The sequence below is a fragment of the Gossypium arboreum genome, chromosome 11, assembly GCF_025698485.1.
Source record: "Gossypium arboreum isolate Shixiya-1 chromosome 11, ASM2569848v2, whole genome shotgun sequence".
Lineage (NCBI taxonomy): Eukaryota > Viridiplantae > Streptophyta > Magnoliopsida > Malvales > Malvaceae > Gossypium > Gossypium arboreum.
This window is the reverse complement of record NC_069080.1, coordinates 126,870,403-126,888,719: the sequence shown is the minus strand read 5'-3', so window position 1 is coordinate 126,888,719 and position 18,317 is coordinate 126,870,403. Positions and strand designations below refer to the sequence as shown.

General features: G+C 31.5%; 2 protein-coding genes and 1 long non-coding RNA gene across 3 annotated transcripts; 2 read left to right on the top strand and 1 right to left on the bottom strand.

The window, feature by feature from the left end:
• Window positions 1–1,981, top strand: LOC128284363 (uncharacterized). The gene is made up of 2 exons (XR_008274791.1): window positions 1–236; window positions 1,672–1,981. It is a non-coding gene; the product is annotated as an uncharacterized LOC128284363 (long non-coding RNA).
• Window positions 1,982–3,163: 1,182 nt separating this feature from the next.
• Window positions 3,164–4,959, bottom strand: LOC108472907 (uncharacterized). Its single transcript, XM_017774469.2, has 3 exons — window positions 4,583–4,959; window positions 3,973–4,051; window positions 3,164–3,540 (listed from the first exon to the last, which is right to left on the bottom strand). The coding sequence occupies exons 1-3, from the start codon at window positions 4,841–4,843 to the stop codon at window positions 3,317–3,319; spliced, it is 564 nt and encodes a 187-aa protein (XP_017629958.2). The 5' UTR covers window positions 4,844–4,959; the 3' UTR covers window positions 3,164–3,316.
• Window positions 4,960–8,454: 3,495 nt separating this feature from the next.
• On the top strand, window positions 8,455–9,951 carry LOC108472034 (F-box/FBD/LRR-repeat protein At5g56420-like). The gene is made up of 3 exons (XM_017773561.2): window positions 8,455–9,363; window positions 9,445–9,582; window positions 9,670–9,951. Exons 1-3 carry the CDS (start codon window positions 8,455–8,457, stop codon window positions 9,949–9,951), a joined length of 1,329 nt encoding a protein of 442 aa, XP_017629050.2.
• Window positions 9,952–18,317: the final 8,366 nt, after the last annotated feature.

The window sequence follows — 18,317 nt, the reverse complement described above, 5'->3', positions numbered from 1 at the left end:
AAAATTTACCCATTTAAGGGAGCATGCGCACAAAAATCTATTGAAAACCCAAATCCACCTTTTTAAAACTCTTTTTCCTTTTAACAATCACCTTTTTTTTTTTTTTGAAAAAAACTTAAGAATTTTTTTTTGAAATGTTCTCTCAACTCATACACTCATTTTCTCCTCTTCATCAGACACCAGCTCTATCAAAGGTCCCATGTGCGATGGCCACCGACGACATGAGCACAACTCCGGTAAGACTTCTCTCTTTTATACTTTGTCTTTGTTTTGGATCCGGAAAAAAAAAAATAGAAAAAGGAAAAAAATAGAAATAAATTACAGCAAAAGCTCACCTTCAAAAAAAATCTTCTTGTTATTCTTTACTGATTTTGTATTTCTTTTTGCATATCAAAAAACGTCTCCCCCCCTTTACAATGAAAAAAATGAAGGCTTTATAGCCAAAATACAAACAGTTTCTTCTTATCTCTTTGCTCAAGTCGCAGATATAATGGACATGGGGCGTGGGTCGTGCTTGGTGGTTGGAGGCTAGGGTCTTGGCTGAAAATGTTTTGGGGTTTGTGGGTTAGGGTTAAGTATTTGGGCTTCAAAATTGGGTCTGTTTTTATTTTGTTTTTGATTTGATTTTGGTTCTATTTTTGGTCTTTGGGGGTTTATTTTTGGTTTAAAAATTTGGGTTTTAAAGGTAAATGAGCCCGGGCAAAATTTGGTACCCACAATAATAATAATAATAATAATAATAATAATAATAATAATAATGGTAAAATAGAAAAAATAACTAAAAGGACTAAATTGAACTTAAAATAGGAGTTTGGGGCAAATTCAGAATAAAAATACAAAGAAAAGGACCAATTTGGGCGCGGATAACAACGGAGGACCAAAACGGAAAATATCCCATCCTCACAAAACGCACAGCACTAAGAGGAACCAAAGTGAAGATCAAAATAAATTTCAGGGTAAAATTAGAAATAATGAAAATTTTAAATTCAAAACAATAAAAAATCGAAAGGGCTAAAAGTGAAATTAGCCCTTCCACTTAAAAACACGCGGATTCTAAGACGGGTCGAGTGGAATTCGGGTCGACCAAGGCAAAACGACGTCGTTTTGAGGCTTATGAGCTTAAGTCAAAACGGCGTCGTTTTATTTTACTAAAACTTCATTTTTCTCCCCTCCTCTTCCAAAAAAACAAAAAAAGCTCTCTCTCAAACTCTCTCAACTCCTCAGAGCTCCGATCATAGCTCCACCGTCGTTTGCCATCACCGACCACCGTACGCGGTGGCCGGAACTCCAAAAAAGATATTTTTTTTATATTTCTTTAATATATTTTTAATATATATGTGTGTAATCGGTTAAAAAAATAAAGGAGTAAATAGGTTCGAAAAAGAAAAAAATAAAATAAAATAAAAAATAAAAACGAAAATAGATAAAACCTTTTATTTGAAACCTTTGAACCCTGTTTTGGTGTTTCTTGTTGCGATCAAGTGTTTATGTTGGTGTTTAAATCTTTTTGATTGTATTTCTACTCTGTTATTTTGTATTTGAAAGTCTGTTTTTATTTTAAAAGAAAAAAAGAGTTCCCAAAGTTTACATTTTTTGGGGGCTTTTATAGCCCGATTTCATTACAATTATTCTTGCTACTTGTTTGCTGTAATTTCTTCTCTGATTTTGCAGGTGGCGGTGGCAAGGGCGGTGCTTGCAGTGGCGGTGGCAAGTGGAGGCACCTAGGGTTTGCTGCTTCCTTGTTTTTTCTGCTGGTGGTTTGGGCTAAGGTAGGTTGGGCTTAGTTGGTTTAATTGGTATTGGGTTTAGTTTAGTTTAATTGGGTTGAAGACTTAAGTTTGAGTTTTGGGTTGGTTGTTGGACAGTTTATTTTTGGGGTGAGTTAATTTGGTTTAATTGGGGTTGGAGCTTGGTTTGTACCTAAGCTAAAATTGGACCTCAACAATTAATATAATTACTATTACTTATTATTTTAATAAAATTATGTATATTACAATAAATTAATCACCAATCACCAATCCTTAACATATATTACAATTTTGTTTTAATACTAAATATTAATATTTATAACCTTTTTAAAGTTTAAGTAATATTCATAATATTTTTATTAAAATTTATATCAATTTTTTTGAATTACAATAATAGGGCAAAACCGAATAATCAACACGAAACATGACTTGAACTCAGGTCACACCTAAGTCAAGCCATCACATGGAATTCAATTTATATCAATATTTTAATAATAAATATATATTATAGTTTATAAATATTTTAATAATATAAATATAAGTATTTGTTTAAATCTTATTTAATTTTATTTATCTCTTTTAGCTCTAATGTGTAACTACCTATTCTAATATATGTAATAAAAATTCTATTGCCAAAGAATACAATGTTTTGTAATATAAATTTCAAAGTATAAATTTTTTAAAATTTATTAAAGGAAAAATATTTTATGCAAAAACATTTAAACATAAAAAGAATTAATTCTTCCTAAAAATCAATCAACTTTTTAAAAATTATTTTCCTCAACTCAGCTTTCATCAAGACAAACACAATCAATCTTTCATTGTCTTGTTTGTCATTTTCACAATAGTGGCATAATAAAAAAATTTTAAAGAAATATTCTTACTTTTTTTTACTTTTGAAAAGGTTTGGTCAATTAACTTATTTTGAAAAAGGTCGCCATTCAAAAGCTTTTGACTCGAGTGCCTTTTCTTACCAACTCAACCTCTGTTTTGATGAGAAGAATGGAGAACGAGTGGATTGAGAAGTACAAAAGACAATAAATAAATTTATCCAAAAATAAAATAAATAAATTTATATATAATATATAATTTATTACGAAATTTAAAATTAAATTATATATATATATATATATATATATGGAAAACTCGAAAGGGTGCATTGAAACACGTCAATATCATTACATAGAATGAATCAAAAGAGCTTATTCTTTTCTATTTGATTTTTCAAATCAAAATCTAAACTTTTTTTATTCAAATCTTGAATTCCAATAAAGACAACATTGCCCTAGTTCAGTACATGTGCTTGAATTCTTTGATAGTATCTGGAACAACATTGCTCTTCTCTGTATGCCAATGTTCTGTTTTGTTAGAAAAATTCATTCATATCAATAATCAAACATAAAACTAATTCCAACTTTAACGTAAGACAAGTTCCAAAGATATGTTAATTATTTTGATTGCAAACAATGATAAGTTTTTCTTTTGTGTGTGTATGCAAAGCGAAACAAAAGAATCCCTTGTTTAATTGCAACAATTAATAATACAATTTCCAACCTATGGTATGTAGATTATTGCCTTCTCATCAACATTCTGGTGATCAACAATCCAAGTACGACTCCGATAACCCTTCCGATCAATGAAAGTAGCAGAAGTAGAATAGGAAAGCGAAGATGACAACGAGACCTTCTGCGTCTACGAATGAGTGTGTCCATTCCGATCGATAGAGCCCCTCGGGTAGCTGTTTTGGTTAGGGTCTGAACTTGGACCACCAACCTTGCTGCTCGGAGCTTGGCTTGAAAACATAAAAAGACCATTTAGAATTGGGTCACTTGCATTGGGAAAATCTCAGTTTAATCAAAATTGGTTAGAATTGGGAAACTTGGTGGTGGAGCTTTGGTGTGAAACAGTGAAATTTCGTGGTTTCTTCTTGACGAGCACAGGTAACTTTCATGGTTTGTGCTTTGTTCAAAGAACTTTCCGAGGAATATTCAAAAGGGTTGAATATAAATATAATTATTTAATCTTCTAAACTATTTGTAATAAATATATATTTATATTCGATGGTGGTTAAAAGTCAAATAGCATACAACAAAGAGTCAAAGCAATAAATTAGGCAAGTGAGGCATTCAAAGCTTTTGGCCCCAGTCTTCTTTGGTGACCAACTCAACCTCTGTTTTGAAGAGAAGGATGGAGAATGAGTCGATGGAGAAGTAGAGGAATCCACCTGGAGAGTGAGTCACAAATGATCCGAAACTGGTCCCGATCACACACTGCCATGCTGGTCCGTACACCGAGTCAAACTCCTAAAGCAAACACATCCATTACTCGCTCAAACATCAGTCGGTGTTGGAATTTAGAAATAAAGAATTTCATGTCTCACTAAAAGCTTAATACAAATGGTGGAGATGTTAGAAAATTAAAATTTAATTTTATTATTATATTAAATTTTAATTTTATATTTTTTTAAACAAGTTTATCTTGATATTTAGTGACAGAGTCAGGACTCGGACCTCAACCCCAAAATAAAAGATTTTTCATTTAAACTCCCTATAATTTATATAATTCTAAATTGATAATAATAAAATTACACTTTTATCTCAAAAATAATAAAAATTAATTTAATTTTCTAAAATATAAGAATATAGATTATTAAAATAGTATAATTATATTTTTATTATTTTAAAACTATACAATTTAATTTTAAATTAACAATAATAAAATTATACTTTCATCTCAAACATAATAAAAAAATTTAATTTAATCTTTTTAAAATGATAAAACTATATACTATTGGTAAAATTTCTAACTTCACCATGCATGAAATTTGAATGTACCTTTTTGATGGCTCGAGCCAAGTGAGTAAGGCTAGGTTGGGGTTTGGGGGCAGAATCAAGAAGCTGTCGAGTACACCGGAGGGCGTGTTCTTGCATGTAAACGGGCATATCAGATGGTCTCAAACGCACGTTAAGGCTAATCGCAATAGCAGCCAACTCCACTTGATCTTCCATACGAGACTTCTCTTCTGTTCCATGTCTTTTGCTCGGAAACCGCCGCTTCAGCTCTTGTTTCTCCTTCAAGCTCCGAGAATCTTCCATGAAAATGAAGGATATAAAACGCTTGAAAGAGCTGCTACTGGTTTTGTACAAAAACTACAGAGAAAAGAGAGTTCGATGATCTTTTTTGATTGCCTATGGAAATCAAAATGTGTGTGTTTGGTGAGATTTTGCGTATGGGATTTTCACCATGTTTTTATTTCTGTGTGTAATTCACGAACCAATAAAATTAGGATGTGGCTTTCACGTGGTTGAAAGATTGGTGGTGATGAGAGAGTGTTTGAGATCGTATATGGGCACGCGTAAGGCATGAGGATGGGAACTATGAAAATTAGAAGGATAAACTACCTAGTTGGTCACCCTACTTTTAGGGAAATTTCATTTTGGTCACTTAAAATGAAATCCTTGCAATTTTGTCACTCAACTTTTAGGAAGTTTTCATTTTAGTCACCCGACCATTAAATCTCTAATGGAAGTTAAGTTGTACATGCCACATCATGTTCACATTTTCATTTTGATCATCCAACTTCTAGGTTGCTTTCATTTTGGTCACCCAAAAAATATTCTTGTTTTAAATATTGATCAGGATAAAAAAAATAGGGATTAAAGTGAAAAACATTAGAAACTAAAATAATGTTTTGATAATTTTCAAATTGTACTTATTTACCCCTTGCTGAAAGTTCTATTTTTTATTTTAAAATTTTAAATTTTAAAATATCAAAATCAATTAAATAAGGTACTAAAAATTTTTATCCTTTGATAGTGTCAACCGATTTGTTACTATAATGTTGAAATTAATTAATTTAGTCTTCTTTTAAATTTCAAAATTATATTTTATGCTTTCAAATTAAAATAAACTCAAGTAAATCATCTTTAATAATTGTATATGAAACATAACTCAAAATTTAGAATTTTCAATATCTTATTCGAATTTTCGACAATGTGATAAACGAATACAATTTGACAAGTTTTTGATACATTATTTTAATTCCTACCACTTTTTCACTTTAATCTTTTTTTTGCCCCAATTAATACTTTAGAAATAATATTTTTTAGGTGACCAAAATAAAAGTGATCTAGAAGTTGAGTGACCAAGATGAAAATATGAACATGATGTGGTATGTATAGTTAACTGTCATATATATTTAGTGGCTGGGTAACTAAAATGAAAGCTCCCTAATAGTTTGAGTGACAAAATTATAAGAATTTCATTTTGAGAGACCAAAATCAAAGTACCCTAGAAATCCAAATTAGAATAAGATTACATGTCTCTTGTGAGTTTGACTGAGGTGGGTATTGGCTTTGACCAAAGGGATATAATTGGCAATTCAAATATTTAGTCAAATTTTGACTTTTCGTCCCTCTAGTATTTAATCTTTTATTTTTATTTGGCAGATTTCTATCTCATTAGTTCAATCACTTGACACTATTAATTATATTGATTAAAATATTAACATAAACTTTACACTAATAATTATTTTGGTTTTAAATATTAACAGAAACTTCGAAAAAATACCCTCTAATTCATTTGAAATAGATAATGGTGTTTTTTTTTTTAGTTTAAATAGACTGGCATTTATTGAAGCACATGGCTCAAGGTGAAATAAAGCAAAAGTCACAACAAAATTAAATAGATAATGGTGTTAAATATTCTTTTTTCATATAATACTAGTAATGGAAATAGGGGTAAAACGGTTCAAATCTGGGTACTTTACAAGAACTTTAATTACCGCTCTATTCAAATAAAGATAAATAGTATTAAATATTTAGATTAATTAATAAAATTATGAAAATATATAAAATAAATATTGTAGATTAAATCTCAAATTTAAATTAAAGTGTAAAAACAAAAATATGATCAAAATAATTCAAGCATAAAACAAAACATGATACTAAAATGTAATAAGGATATGACAAAAAATAGATGTATCAAAAAATTATAATAAGGCTAATAAAATTATCATTAATCAAGTCTTATTTTAATTAAAGAATTATTAAAATATTCTTTTTTAAAAATAAGCTAATTATCATAAGTGTATTTTTGTCTTTTTTAATATTTTATAGATCAATAAAATTTAAATTAAGAACACCTTACATATTAAACTTTTAATTTTTATCGTTACAACTAAAGCATCATTTTACTTTTATTGTGGTTTATAAACCTAGGTTGTTGGATGAATAGTTTGCTCGAATTTAATTAAATAATTTATTTTAAAATCATAAAAAATTTAAAATATATAATAATTATAAAATAATAGAAAGAAATTGACTTGACTATCAATCCAACCGATTCCAAGCGGTTTGCTCAATATACTAGCTTTTTCTGAGATCAAATCGGTTCGATTTGATTCCATCGACCTTGATTTTTACATGAATTTTTAATAAATATATATGTTACATAAAATTTTCATCTCCATAATAAACTATAATATAAGCATATTAATTATAAAAAAATGGGCAAGTTAACCTAATCAAGATGCAATTTTTGCAAGGTATAAATTGGTTGGGCCTAGAATTTATGGGTTTGGTCGTGTTGAGTTTGAGCCGAGACTATATATGATATTAATATGCCTTATATTTACTCAATCTCGGTTTGACTCAAAATATGAGTTTAAAATTTTGTTCAAATTCACCCATATTTGTAAAAAAACTAATTCAAGTGTTTTCTAGAATCCCCATATTATTTTTTAAATATATGTAAATAAAATTTCTTTTATTAAAATTTAAATTTAGACAACGTATATTTTAATGTTTTTGCATTGTTATATTATTATACATTTAATTTCATGTAATATAAATTATATAATATATACAAATAAAATAAAAGTATATTATAAAACGTTAACAAGTCAAGTCGAACTTCATTCTTGAATATTAAAATCTCAGTTTAATTTATATTTTAAATAAGTAATTATTTAGACCTCTAAAAATAAAGAATAATTCTTTCTAGTCTCTTGAAAATATGAATTTATAAATTAATAAATGATGAAATTATGTTTTGAACCCTAAAATTTATAATTAAACTTTGATCCTCTAATTTTTTTTTAAAATGACACATCAACTATTAAATGCATAAACGAAAATGTAATTAAAATTTGGTAAAAATATCATTAACAAGTTAAAATTAAACATATTCAGAATAAAAAATAACACTGATATAATTATTATTTTTATTAGTATTTTTGTGGATATTCCACAATATTGAAAGAGGAAAAATAAGTTTTGGGGTTAGTTATAAAGTTGCTTTCTGCCAAAACAAAAAGGAAAAGAATATTAGCAAAGAAATCACACTTTTATCATGATTTATTTATGCTATATTTGGACTGCAAAAGGAGCAATTTTTATCAACAAAATGTGTGTTCATTGGTTAACTCCATGTTTTAATGGAATTTAAATTAATAAAATTAATTTATCCTTATAAATATGTTCCATAAAAGTAAATAAAGTGTGAACTGATCAGATTCTACAAGTATCTTATAAGTTATAATAAAAAAAATTAATCTTTTAACTAATATCTCCAACATGTCTCGGTTATTAAAAATTAAACATTCGTGTCAGACACTTGTATTTCAAACATAAGTAAAATATATCTTTATTGATAATGTATCTATATATATCTATCTCTCTTTACTCATTTTCCATTGATGCTTCCAATGGCCAACTCTGTAAATCAAGAAATTAATGTCAACTCAAAGCATAAAAAATCATATGATAGAATCAGTCAATTACCAGATGTTCTAATTCATCACATACTATCATTTCTTTCAACTAAGGAAGCAATGGCGACTTCCATTTTATCAAAAAGATGGCTTTGGGTTTGGACTTCAGTTCCAATTCTTGATCTTCAAGACACACCTTTTTGCAGAACTGATCCAAACCTTCATTTCAGACAATTTGTTGACCATGTTTTAATCCTTAACAAAACAGCTTCTTTAGACAAGTTTTGTCTGAAATTCAACTTAGTTGACCATCCTTCCTATGTTAAAACCTGGTTTCGGGATGCAGTTTCTAGGGATGTTAAAGAACTAGACATCAGTGTCCATGGAACTGAAAGTTTCCCTTTCTTGAAGCTTCCATTTGCTCTTTTCACTGCTAAAACACTTCATGTTTTGAAACTCAGCCATGGGGTTGAGCTTCATGTTCCTGGGACAGTTTCTTTGCCATGTCTTAAGGTTTTAAATCTTGTTTGGATTAAGTACACAAATGATGAATCTGTTTCTAGGCTTTTTGCTGGTTGTTATGTTCTTCAGGAACTGGTTCTTCACAAACATGCTGGTGATAACACAACATGTTCTAACATTTCGATTCCGACATTAAAGACTTTGTTCGTACGGTTTGCACCCACCGGTCGGCGTAGGCACAAGCTTAAGATAAATGCCCCAGTTCTCAAGCAGCTCAACCTCGAAGACAATCTGACCCTGGAATTTGATCTCGAGGATGTCTCTAGCTTAGTTGAAGCAAATGTCACAGTTTCATGGCTCGAAAATCGCCATATCCCACTCCTCAAAGCTCTCAGCAATGCTAAGTTTGTTTCCTTCCATTGGGATTGGTATGCAGAAATGGTAAGTAACCATAACCCTGGTGTTTCACTGTCAATGGTCAATTCTTTTTGCTGATATACATTTGCTAATGCCTCCTCTCAGAAATGGCGTAACTTCAGACCATATCGTTTGTTTCTTAATCTGGTCCAAATGGAGCTACATGTTGGTTATGGTGGTTGGAACTTGCTATCACTTTTCTTGGAAATTTCTGATCATTTGGAAGTCCTTGTTCTTGCTAAGGTGAGTGAAATTTACTCGAGAAATCAATTTAAAGAGCATTTACTAATGGTCTAATGAAAGGCGCTTTGGTCGGTCTCTTGATACCAGAATGATAATTGCCGTGGACTTGGATTCGAATGCTCCTGGAAACCTCCGAAGTATGTGCCGAAATGTTTGCTGTCAAGCCTATCAATGGTTTATTTTAAAGGGTTTGAAGATCTAACATATCAGCTGAGTATGGTGAAATACATTTTGAAAAATGCTCGAGTTTTGAAGATGATGGATATCTCTAGTAATGGAGATCTGCCTTTGGATTCAAAGATTGATTTGCTCAAGAAATTATTAATGTTCCCTAGGGGTTCCAAAGCATGCCAGCTTAAATTCAACTAACAGTTTCCAATCTCCTTTTAGTTACTGTTCTTAAAAAAAAAATATTGTCTCATATGATAACTAAGACAATCTCATAACAAAATAAATCCATGTTCTACAATTTAACAGAAACAAATTCAGCTAAGAGTAACAACATTAACAAGATAAATCATAAGAATTTCATAAAGCATTGCCTTTAATCTCTATGAATTGCTTTGCCAGCTTCATTTTAAGACATGGAGAGATTGTTTATCATAGAAATATTGCCTTTCTCCTGCAAATAGTTTATCAACTTCATTACATTTTCTTGTCCATTGAATCCCTGAATTTGAATTGTTTTGAGATGTTGCGATAAACATTCAGGAATGTACTGCGGTGGCTCCCATGTGAATTTTCACAAGGTCCCTGGCATTCAGTTGTGCATTATCCTGACAAGTTCAAAAGGGAAGTTAAGAATGAGTATGCTTCAATGACACTTAAATCGAACTGGATTTGCTCTAACACTTAAATCGAATGGGATGTGTGTCAAAGACGAAAATGTGTTTGACTTCATTCTCTAAACTTTTCCATATATTGGAGGATCATAACCCTATGGTCTCAAACTCATGTCTGAATATAAAATGGACACAAGTGTTGGACAAGGGTACTTCAGGAAGACTTCGGGTAATATTAGTGCACATTGCAATATAACTTACCTTGCCAAGGATAAGTACTTCTAAATTAGGTGACTTCTCAAGCAACTCTGGCAGCAATTGACCACAATATTCATTACATTCAAGCTTCAGTTGAGTTAAATTACTAAATACATGCAAACCCGAAGTGTTTACACTGCAGAAAACCTACAATACGAAGAAAATATTAGTCAAATTCTTGATGGTCTTCCTCATTAGAGGGACCATCGTATTCATCATTCTACAGGCTACATAAAAGTACAGAACAACCTTACCTTCATAGAACGACCAGATAAGCTAAGAAACTTAGCATTATAGGTACCTGTAAGTGGTTTTAGTCCAATAGTGGAAACATCCCCTCTCTTCCCATTGTCCGAAATATCAATGACTGCCCTGACAACAGAAAGGCAGTTCTTGAAAGAACATCCACTTGCTACATAACCCTTGTATCTCAGAACTTCAAGTTTAGGAGCATCAACGATAATCTCATAGTCTGTAAATGCATTACCATTTCCAGCCCAGTAATCGGCGCACTCTTCATCACTGCTATCATAACCATCATCATAACATTCTTATGATAAGCAATCTGTCACCAAAGAATTCAGTTCAGGGGCCGAAACATGAAGATTCCATACCTTGTCTAATTTGCATTTCTGTATGACCAACTTTTCAAGTGCAGGAAAGCTCAAAAAGAGATTCTTGGTTGAAGAACATCTCGAAAACTCGATCGAGTTGAGATGAAAAACCTTCAGACTAGGAAAAGAAATGATCCAGAAATATCTAGTTCAAAATTTCTTCCAAGCTTCAAAACCACCAAAATTTCACTAGCAAAAGGAGCAAGAGCAATAGTGTAGTCTTTCACCTTATCCATGGAGAGACTAAGAACTCGAAGTTTATGTTTTATCGCATTGTTAATCCAAGCATTAAGATGAAAACTATGACGCCTACTGCAACGAAGACCAAACATATGCGTAGGCGATTCGCTATTTCTAATCAATACTCTATCCACAAAGTTAATGAAGTTAACACCTCCTATTCCATCAAAACCACCTTTGTTAGGATTGAACAACAATGTATCATCAAAGTCAAGAGCAGAAACAGAACCCCATAAAAGATTTCAAGAGAGCTTTGAATAAAATTGTACTCATCTTATTAACTAAAGAATTGAACTTAAATAGAGAAAATAAGTCCTAATCCTAATTGGGAAAATAGTTCCTTATTCTAATAAACTACTAAAACATAAAAAGAAAATAGTTCTCTTATTCTAGTAAACTACTAAAAGATAAAATAAAAATATTTCTAGAATATGAATAAAACTTATCTACCCAAATAAGATTTATCTACCTAAATAAATTTAAAATATATACATATTTCAACACCCTCCTTCAAGTTGGTGCATATATATCAATCATGCCCAACTTGCTTACAAGAAAATCAAAGCTTGTCTTAGAAAGTGTAATACCCCTACCCATATTCATTGCCGGAATAGGGTACGAGGCATTACCGGAGTTTACGAATTAATTTTTTTTTTATATTCAATATAGCCCCTTTATAAATATCTAACCTTCCCTGCAATATTAAATCGAGACCAATCCACATCAACCAAATCAATTCAACATATTTTCAAGATAAATTCATGCATATTTATAAGATAACGTCATCACATATCTAAAACCAGGTTTGTTAACCATACTAATGGCTAGCTTTACATTCATTTCACGTTAACATTTACTTTGTTAGCTTATACGTGCCATTGATTTCCAAAATAAAGTTTCTTTATATACCGAAATCCTGAGGTTGACACTGTAATGTGTCTCCGACCAAATCCGACCTCCGAGCTTTTAACACTACAAAACAGGGAAAAAGGAAACAGGGTAAGCACTTTGTGCTTAGTAAGCTCATGTAACAAGAATTATACTTACCTAATATTTTCAATACAATATAATAAACATTCATATATCCATTCAATGCATTATTACCCTAACATGCACAAACTCAACATTCAAGTTAGTACAATAATTTCCATGTATTAATAATATATATATATACCATGATTGATGAGCTCGTCAATACCATGATTTCCATTTCCTTGTTATTTTTCCATATTTATCCCGTTGAATTTCTCGGAATTTCGATGGATTTTCAGAGGTACACTTTTAGTGTACATTTCCAGGTCCGTCAATTCATATTCATGTGCGCACATTTCCATTTCAGAGAGCACACTCCCGCGAACCTCATCCTTAAAGCGAGATTACCAGTCCAGGCTAAATCCCCTGTAATATAAACTCATAGAGTATTGTCGGGATTACCAGTTCAGGCTAAATCCCCTGCAATGACAATTACTCTAATGAGCTTGGATCTGAATTACCAGTCCAGGCTAAATTCAGACCCTAATTCGGATTACCTGTTCGGGCTAAATCCATTTTACACATATTCTTCGGGAGGGCTATATCAGGATAGGATAACTTTGTCCGGCTAGATCCTTTTACCGTCAATTCCTTTTAGAGATCCATCAATTTTCCTTTCATTCAACCGGGATTTCTTCTCCTTTTATCAAATATATCAATGTTTCATAAATTTTCATACAATGAACATTCAAATCATATTCACATCAATAACATACATTTTCAAGTTACATGAACTTACCTTGATACTTGTTTGTAAACAAAAAAAATCTACTAATCCCGAACTTTTTCCTTTCCTCGATCTAGCTTCGTATTTGAATCTTCTGGATCTAAATAAATAAATTTAATTATCAATTTAATACATTTCATGTTCATATGCAACATTCTCTATAATTCAACTATTATTTATAGTTCATTCAAAGCTGTCTACTTGAGTCATAGTCACTTAATTATTTTTATATTGAGATACAGAACTTTAAATTAGGATCCGATAATTTTTCCTGAAACTAGACTCATATATATTCTTACCATAAAATTTTCAGAATTTTTGGTTTAGCCAATAAGTACAGTTTATTCTTTAAAGTCACCCCTGTTCTGCTCTCGACAATTCTAACCCTTCTTCACTAAAAATTAATTATCTCTTCATACAGAATTCAAATGATGTTCTCGTTTATTTTTATTAAAAATAGACTCATTAAGGATTCTAGACATATAAATTTAAGCCCATAATTGTTTTTCTTCAATTTTTTATGATTTTTTAAAGTCAGAATAGGGGAACCCGAATTCATTCTAACCTTGTCTCACAAAATTCATTATATCTCAAAATTTACAAATCCATTGCTTACACTATTTCTTCTATGAGAAACTAGACTCAATAAGCTTTAATGCCATATTTTTTTCATCTTCTAACTCGATTTCTAAAATTTATGGTGATTTTTCAAAGTTAGTCTACTGCTGCTGTCCAAACTGTTTTTGTGCAAGCTGTTTATTACCATTTTTCCCCTAAGCTTTTAATAAATGATAATTTCGTCCCTACTCAATTAGCCTCTCAATTGAGATGATTTTTCTCAATTAACATTTTATTATATCACCTTAAACTAGTTTACAACCTTTAGGAATCAGAATTTCAGCAATAGACTTTAATTCCAAGCATTTTCACAATTAGGTCCTAAAAATCAATTTCTATTGAAATTACCTAATAAAATCATCTCATAAACAAATTAAAGCTTTAATTTCATTCTATTTTATCATAAACTTACAGAACTCAACCATGGTGACTTTCAATTTCATCCATGAAATCAAAAACTAATGAATTTAATAGTAGGACCTAGTTGTAAAAGTCTTAGAAACACAAAAATTACAAGAAAAAGGAAAGGATTAACTCACTTGGTGAAAAAATTATGAAATACCAGCTTAGAGAACCCTCCTATGGCATTTTTAGCTGCTGGAATTTAAGAGAAATGAAGAGAAATCTAGATATTTCCTATTTAGCCCTAGCTTTATTTAGTTAATTTTGCAATATTCCAATTTTACCCTTAATTTATCAATTTTTCTGCTGATTTCATACCCTTGCCGTCCAGCCCAAATAAATTTTGGGTCTAATTTCCTTTTAAATCCTTTCTCATTAGACTCTTAAGCTATTTAATCATTCTAGCAACTTTTACACCTATTACAATTTAGTCCTTTTCATTTAATTGACTACCCAAACATTAAAATTTCCTAATGATATTTTAATACCACACTAATAAAATTTCATAAATATTTATAAAATTATTTTCGACTGGTTTTACAAGATAGAGGTCCCGATATCTTGTTTTTACCTAATTTCTTCAATAATTTCTTTTTCTAACTAACCACTAAATCGGTAAAATTTTTCTATCAATATTTTCATACGATTTTCCTATCATATCAATTTTCATGCAAAAATATTGAAATAAATTTCTCTTTAAATCGGATTTGTGGTTACGAAACCATTATTCCGATAACCTTGAATTTAGGCCATTACAGAAAGTCCTTTGGTGAGTATGTCAGCAATCTGTTGTTTTGAAGGAACAAACGGCATGCACACTTGGCCTTCTTCAATCTTCTCCTTGATAAAGTGTCTATCAATCTCAACATGTTTAGTTCTGTCATGTTGGACTGGGTTGTGAGCAATGCTAATGGCAACTTTGCTATCATAGTACAACTTCATTGGTGAAGTTATTGGTTTCCTCAGCTCTTCCATAATTCTTTTTAACCACATCATTTCACAAATTCCTTCAGCCATTGATCTAAACTCAGCCTCTACACTACTTCTTGCTACAACAGTTTGTTTTTTGCTTCGCCAAGTCACAAGGTTTCCCCAAACAAATGTACAGTATCCTAATGTAGATCTTACATGCATTATTGAGCACCTTAATCTGCATCAGATAAGCTTCAATTCCTCTTTGTTTGGATTTCTTGAAGAATAAGCCCTTTCCCGGTGAACTCTTCAAGTATCTTAGAATTCGAAACACTGCTTCTTCATGTTCCTCCATTGGGGAGTGCATAAATTGACTCACTAAGCTTACTGCAAAAGCTATGTCTGGCCTTGTATGTGATAAGTAAATTAACTTACCAACTAATCTTTGGTACTGCCCTTTATCAACTAATCGACCTTTTTTATTTCCAAATTTTACATTTGGATCAATTGGTGTGTCAGCTGGGCGGCAACCACTCATCCCAGCCTCTTTTAAAAGATCAATCACATATTTTTTCTGAGAGACCACAAGACCCTTCTTTGATCGAGCAACTTCTATTCCAAGAAAGTATTTCAAAGGACCCAAGTCTTTGATCTCAAACTCCAATGCTAGATGCTCCTTGAGACGTCTTATTTCATCCACATCATCTCCTGTAAGAATGATATCGTCGACATAAACTATAATAACAGTTATTCTACCTTTTTGTGAATGTCGATAGAACATTGTGTGATCAGCTTGCCCTTGTGAGTAACCTTGTTTTTTAACAACTTGAGTGAATCGTTCAAACCAAGCTCGAGGAGACCGCTTGCACCAGTATAAAGATTTCTTGAGTTTACATACTCGAGTTCCAAATTTTCTTCAAAACCTGGAGGAGGATCCATGTAAACTTCTTCTTCAAGTTTTCCATTTAGGAAAGCATTCTTCACATCTAGCTGCTGTAAAGACCAATCAAGATTAACAGCAATTGAAAAAAGAACTCTGACGGAATTTAATTTGGCCACTGGAGCAAATGTTTCAAAATAATCTATCCCGTATGTTTGAGTGTACCCTTTAGCTACCAACCGGGCTTTGTATCTATCTAAAGATCCATCTGCTTTGAATTTGGTTGTGAACACCCATTTACAGCCCACTATTTTTTTCCCTACAGGTAATTCCATTGTTTCCCCTGTACCTGTATTTTCAAGAGCACGCATCTCCTCTAAAATTGCCTTCTTCCACTCAGGAACATGTAAAGCATCTTTCACATTTTTTGGTATTTGTACAGTATCGAGACACGAAACAAAGGTTGAGAATGTCGAAGATAAGGCTTTATAGGATACAAAGTTAGACATGGGATATTTGACAATATTTCTAACACCTTTTCTTTTGGCAATTGGAATATCTAAATCAAAAAATTCATTGGCTGGATTATGAGCTTTACCTAGACTTTTGACAGGATCTTGCAGGTCGGATTCTTGGTAATGAATCTGGTGGATTCTACTTTTTTTATTTTGATTTCTTCTTGAGTAAACAATTAACTCCTTTGTTTGTTCTTTATTTTCATGATCAGACTCTACACCTTCATCCTCCTTTTCATTAACATTAACATCATTAATTTTTGTGTTAATTATAAATTCGCCTTCCCCATTATTAGAATCCCTATGTTGTATATTCCTAGCCTCTTCTTGATCAATTATAGAATCTTCTTTAGTATAATTCCCTCCCTGAAGATTAGAATCAAAATAAGATTGTGTTTCAACAAATGTGACATCCATGGTAACTATAATCTTCCTATCAATTGGATCATAACATTTGTAAACCTTTTTATTAGAAGCATAACCAACAAAGACATTTTTTTGCTCTAGGATCTAGTTTACCTTGGTTGTGAAGATGAACAAAAACACTACACCCAAAAACTCGGAGGGATAAATCTGTAATCAATTTAGAGTTAGGAAAGTTATCTTTAAAGAGACTAAAAGGAGTTCTATAATTTAGAATTTTACTGGGCATTCTATTAATAAGATATGTAGCTGTTAACAAGGCTTCGCCCCAAAGATAACGTGGTACTTGACTAGTGAACATCAGGCTCTAGTTACTTCCAAAAGATGTCGGTTTTTTCTTTCTACAATCCCATTTTGTTGTGGTGTATTTGTACAAGAACTTTGGTGGACTATTCCATGTTTGGTTAAGAAAACATCTAATTGGTCGCTAAAAAATTCCCCACCATTGTCAGTTCGAAATACTTCTATTTTCACACCAAATTGTGTTTTCACCATAGCATAAAAAGACTGAAACATATTTTTAACTTCGGACTTATCTTTTAATAAAAACGCCCAACAAAGTCGAGTATGATCATCAATAAATGTGACAAACCAACGTTTTCCTGAAAAAGTCGAGACTCTTGAAGGTCCCCAAACATCACTATGAATTAACGAAAAAGGTTTGGAGGCTTTATATTTTTGAGGTGGAAAGAATGACCGATGATGTTTAGCCAATTCACAAAATTCACGATGATATGAAGAAGGACTTTTATTTTTAAATAGATTAGGTAACAAATATCTTAAATAATAAAAATTAGGATGTCCAAGCCTATAATGCCAAATCATAACCTTATCAAAATCAGAAACACAATTTAAACATAAAGTAGTTGTTGGTTGACTTAGATGGTCGTCTTCAAGAAAGTAAATTCCACCAAATTCTTTAGCATTGCCAATCATCCTCCCGAGACCATGTCCTAAAACTTACACATAGAGGAGTCAAATATAACATGACAATTTGAGGATGGATAATTCTTGACCGATATGAGATTACAAGCTAGATTTGGCACATGTAAAACATCATGTAAAACCAAGGAAGATGAAATTTTAACGTGCCTTTCCGGCTATTACCGAGAAGGACCCATCTGCTACTTTGATTTTTTTGTTTCTGCAAAGGTGTGTAAGTTGAAAAAGAAAATGACCGCTAGTCACGTGATCACTAGCTCCGAATCAACGATCTATGTGTTTGTTTTACAAGGCTTGATAAAAAAAATGTAAAAATCGAGACTGATTGGGCAAAAGAGGAAGAAGGATTATTGGATGAGTTAGGAATAGAAGAATTCATCCGAAATTGTG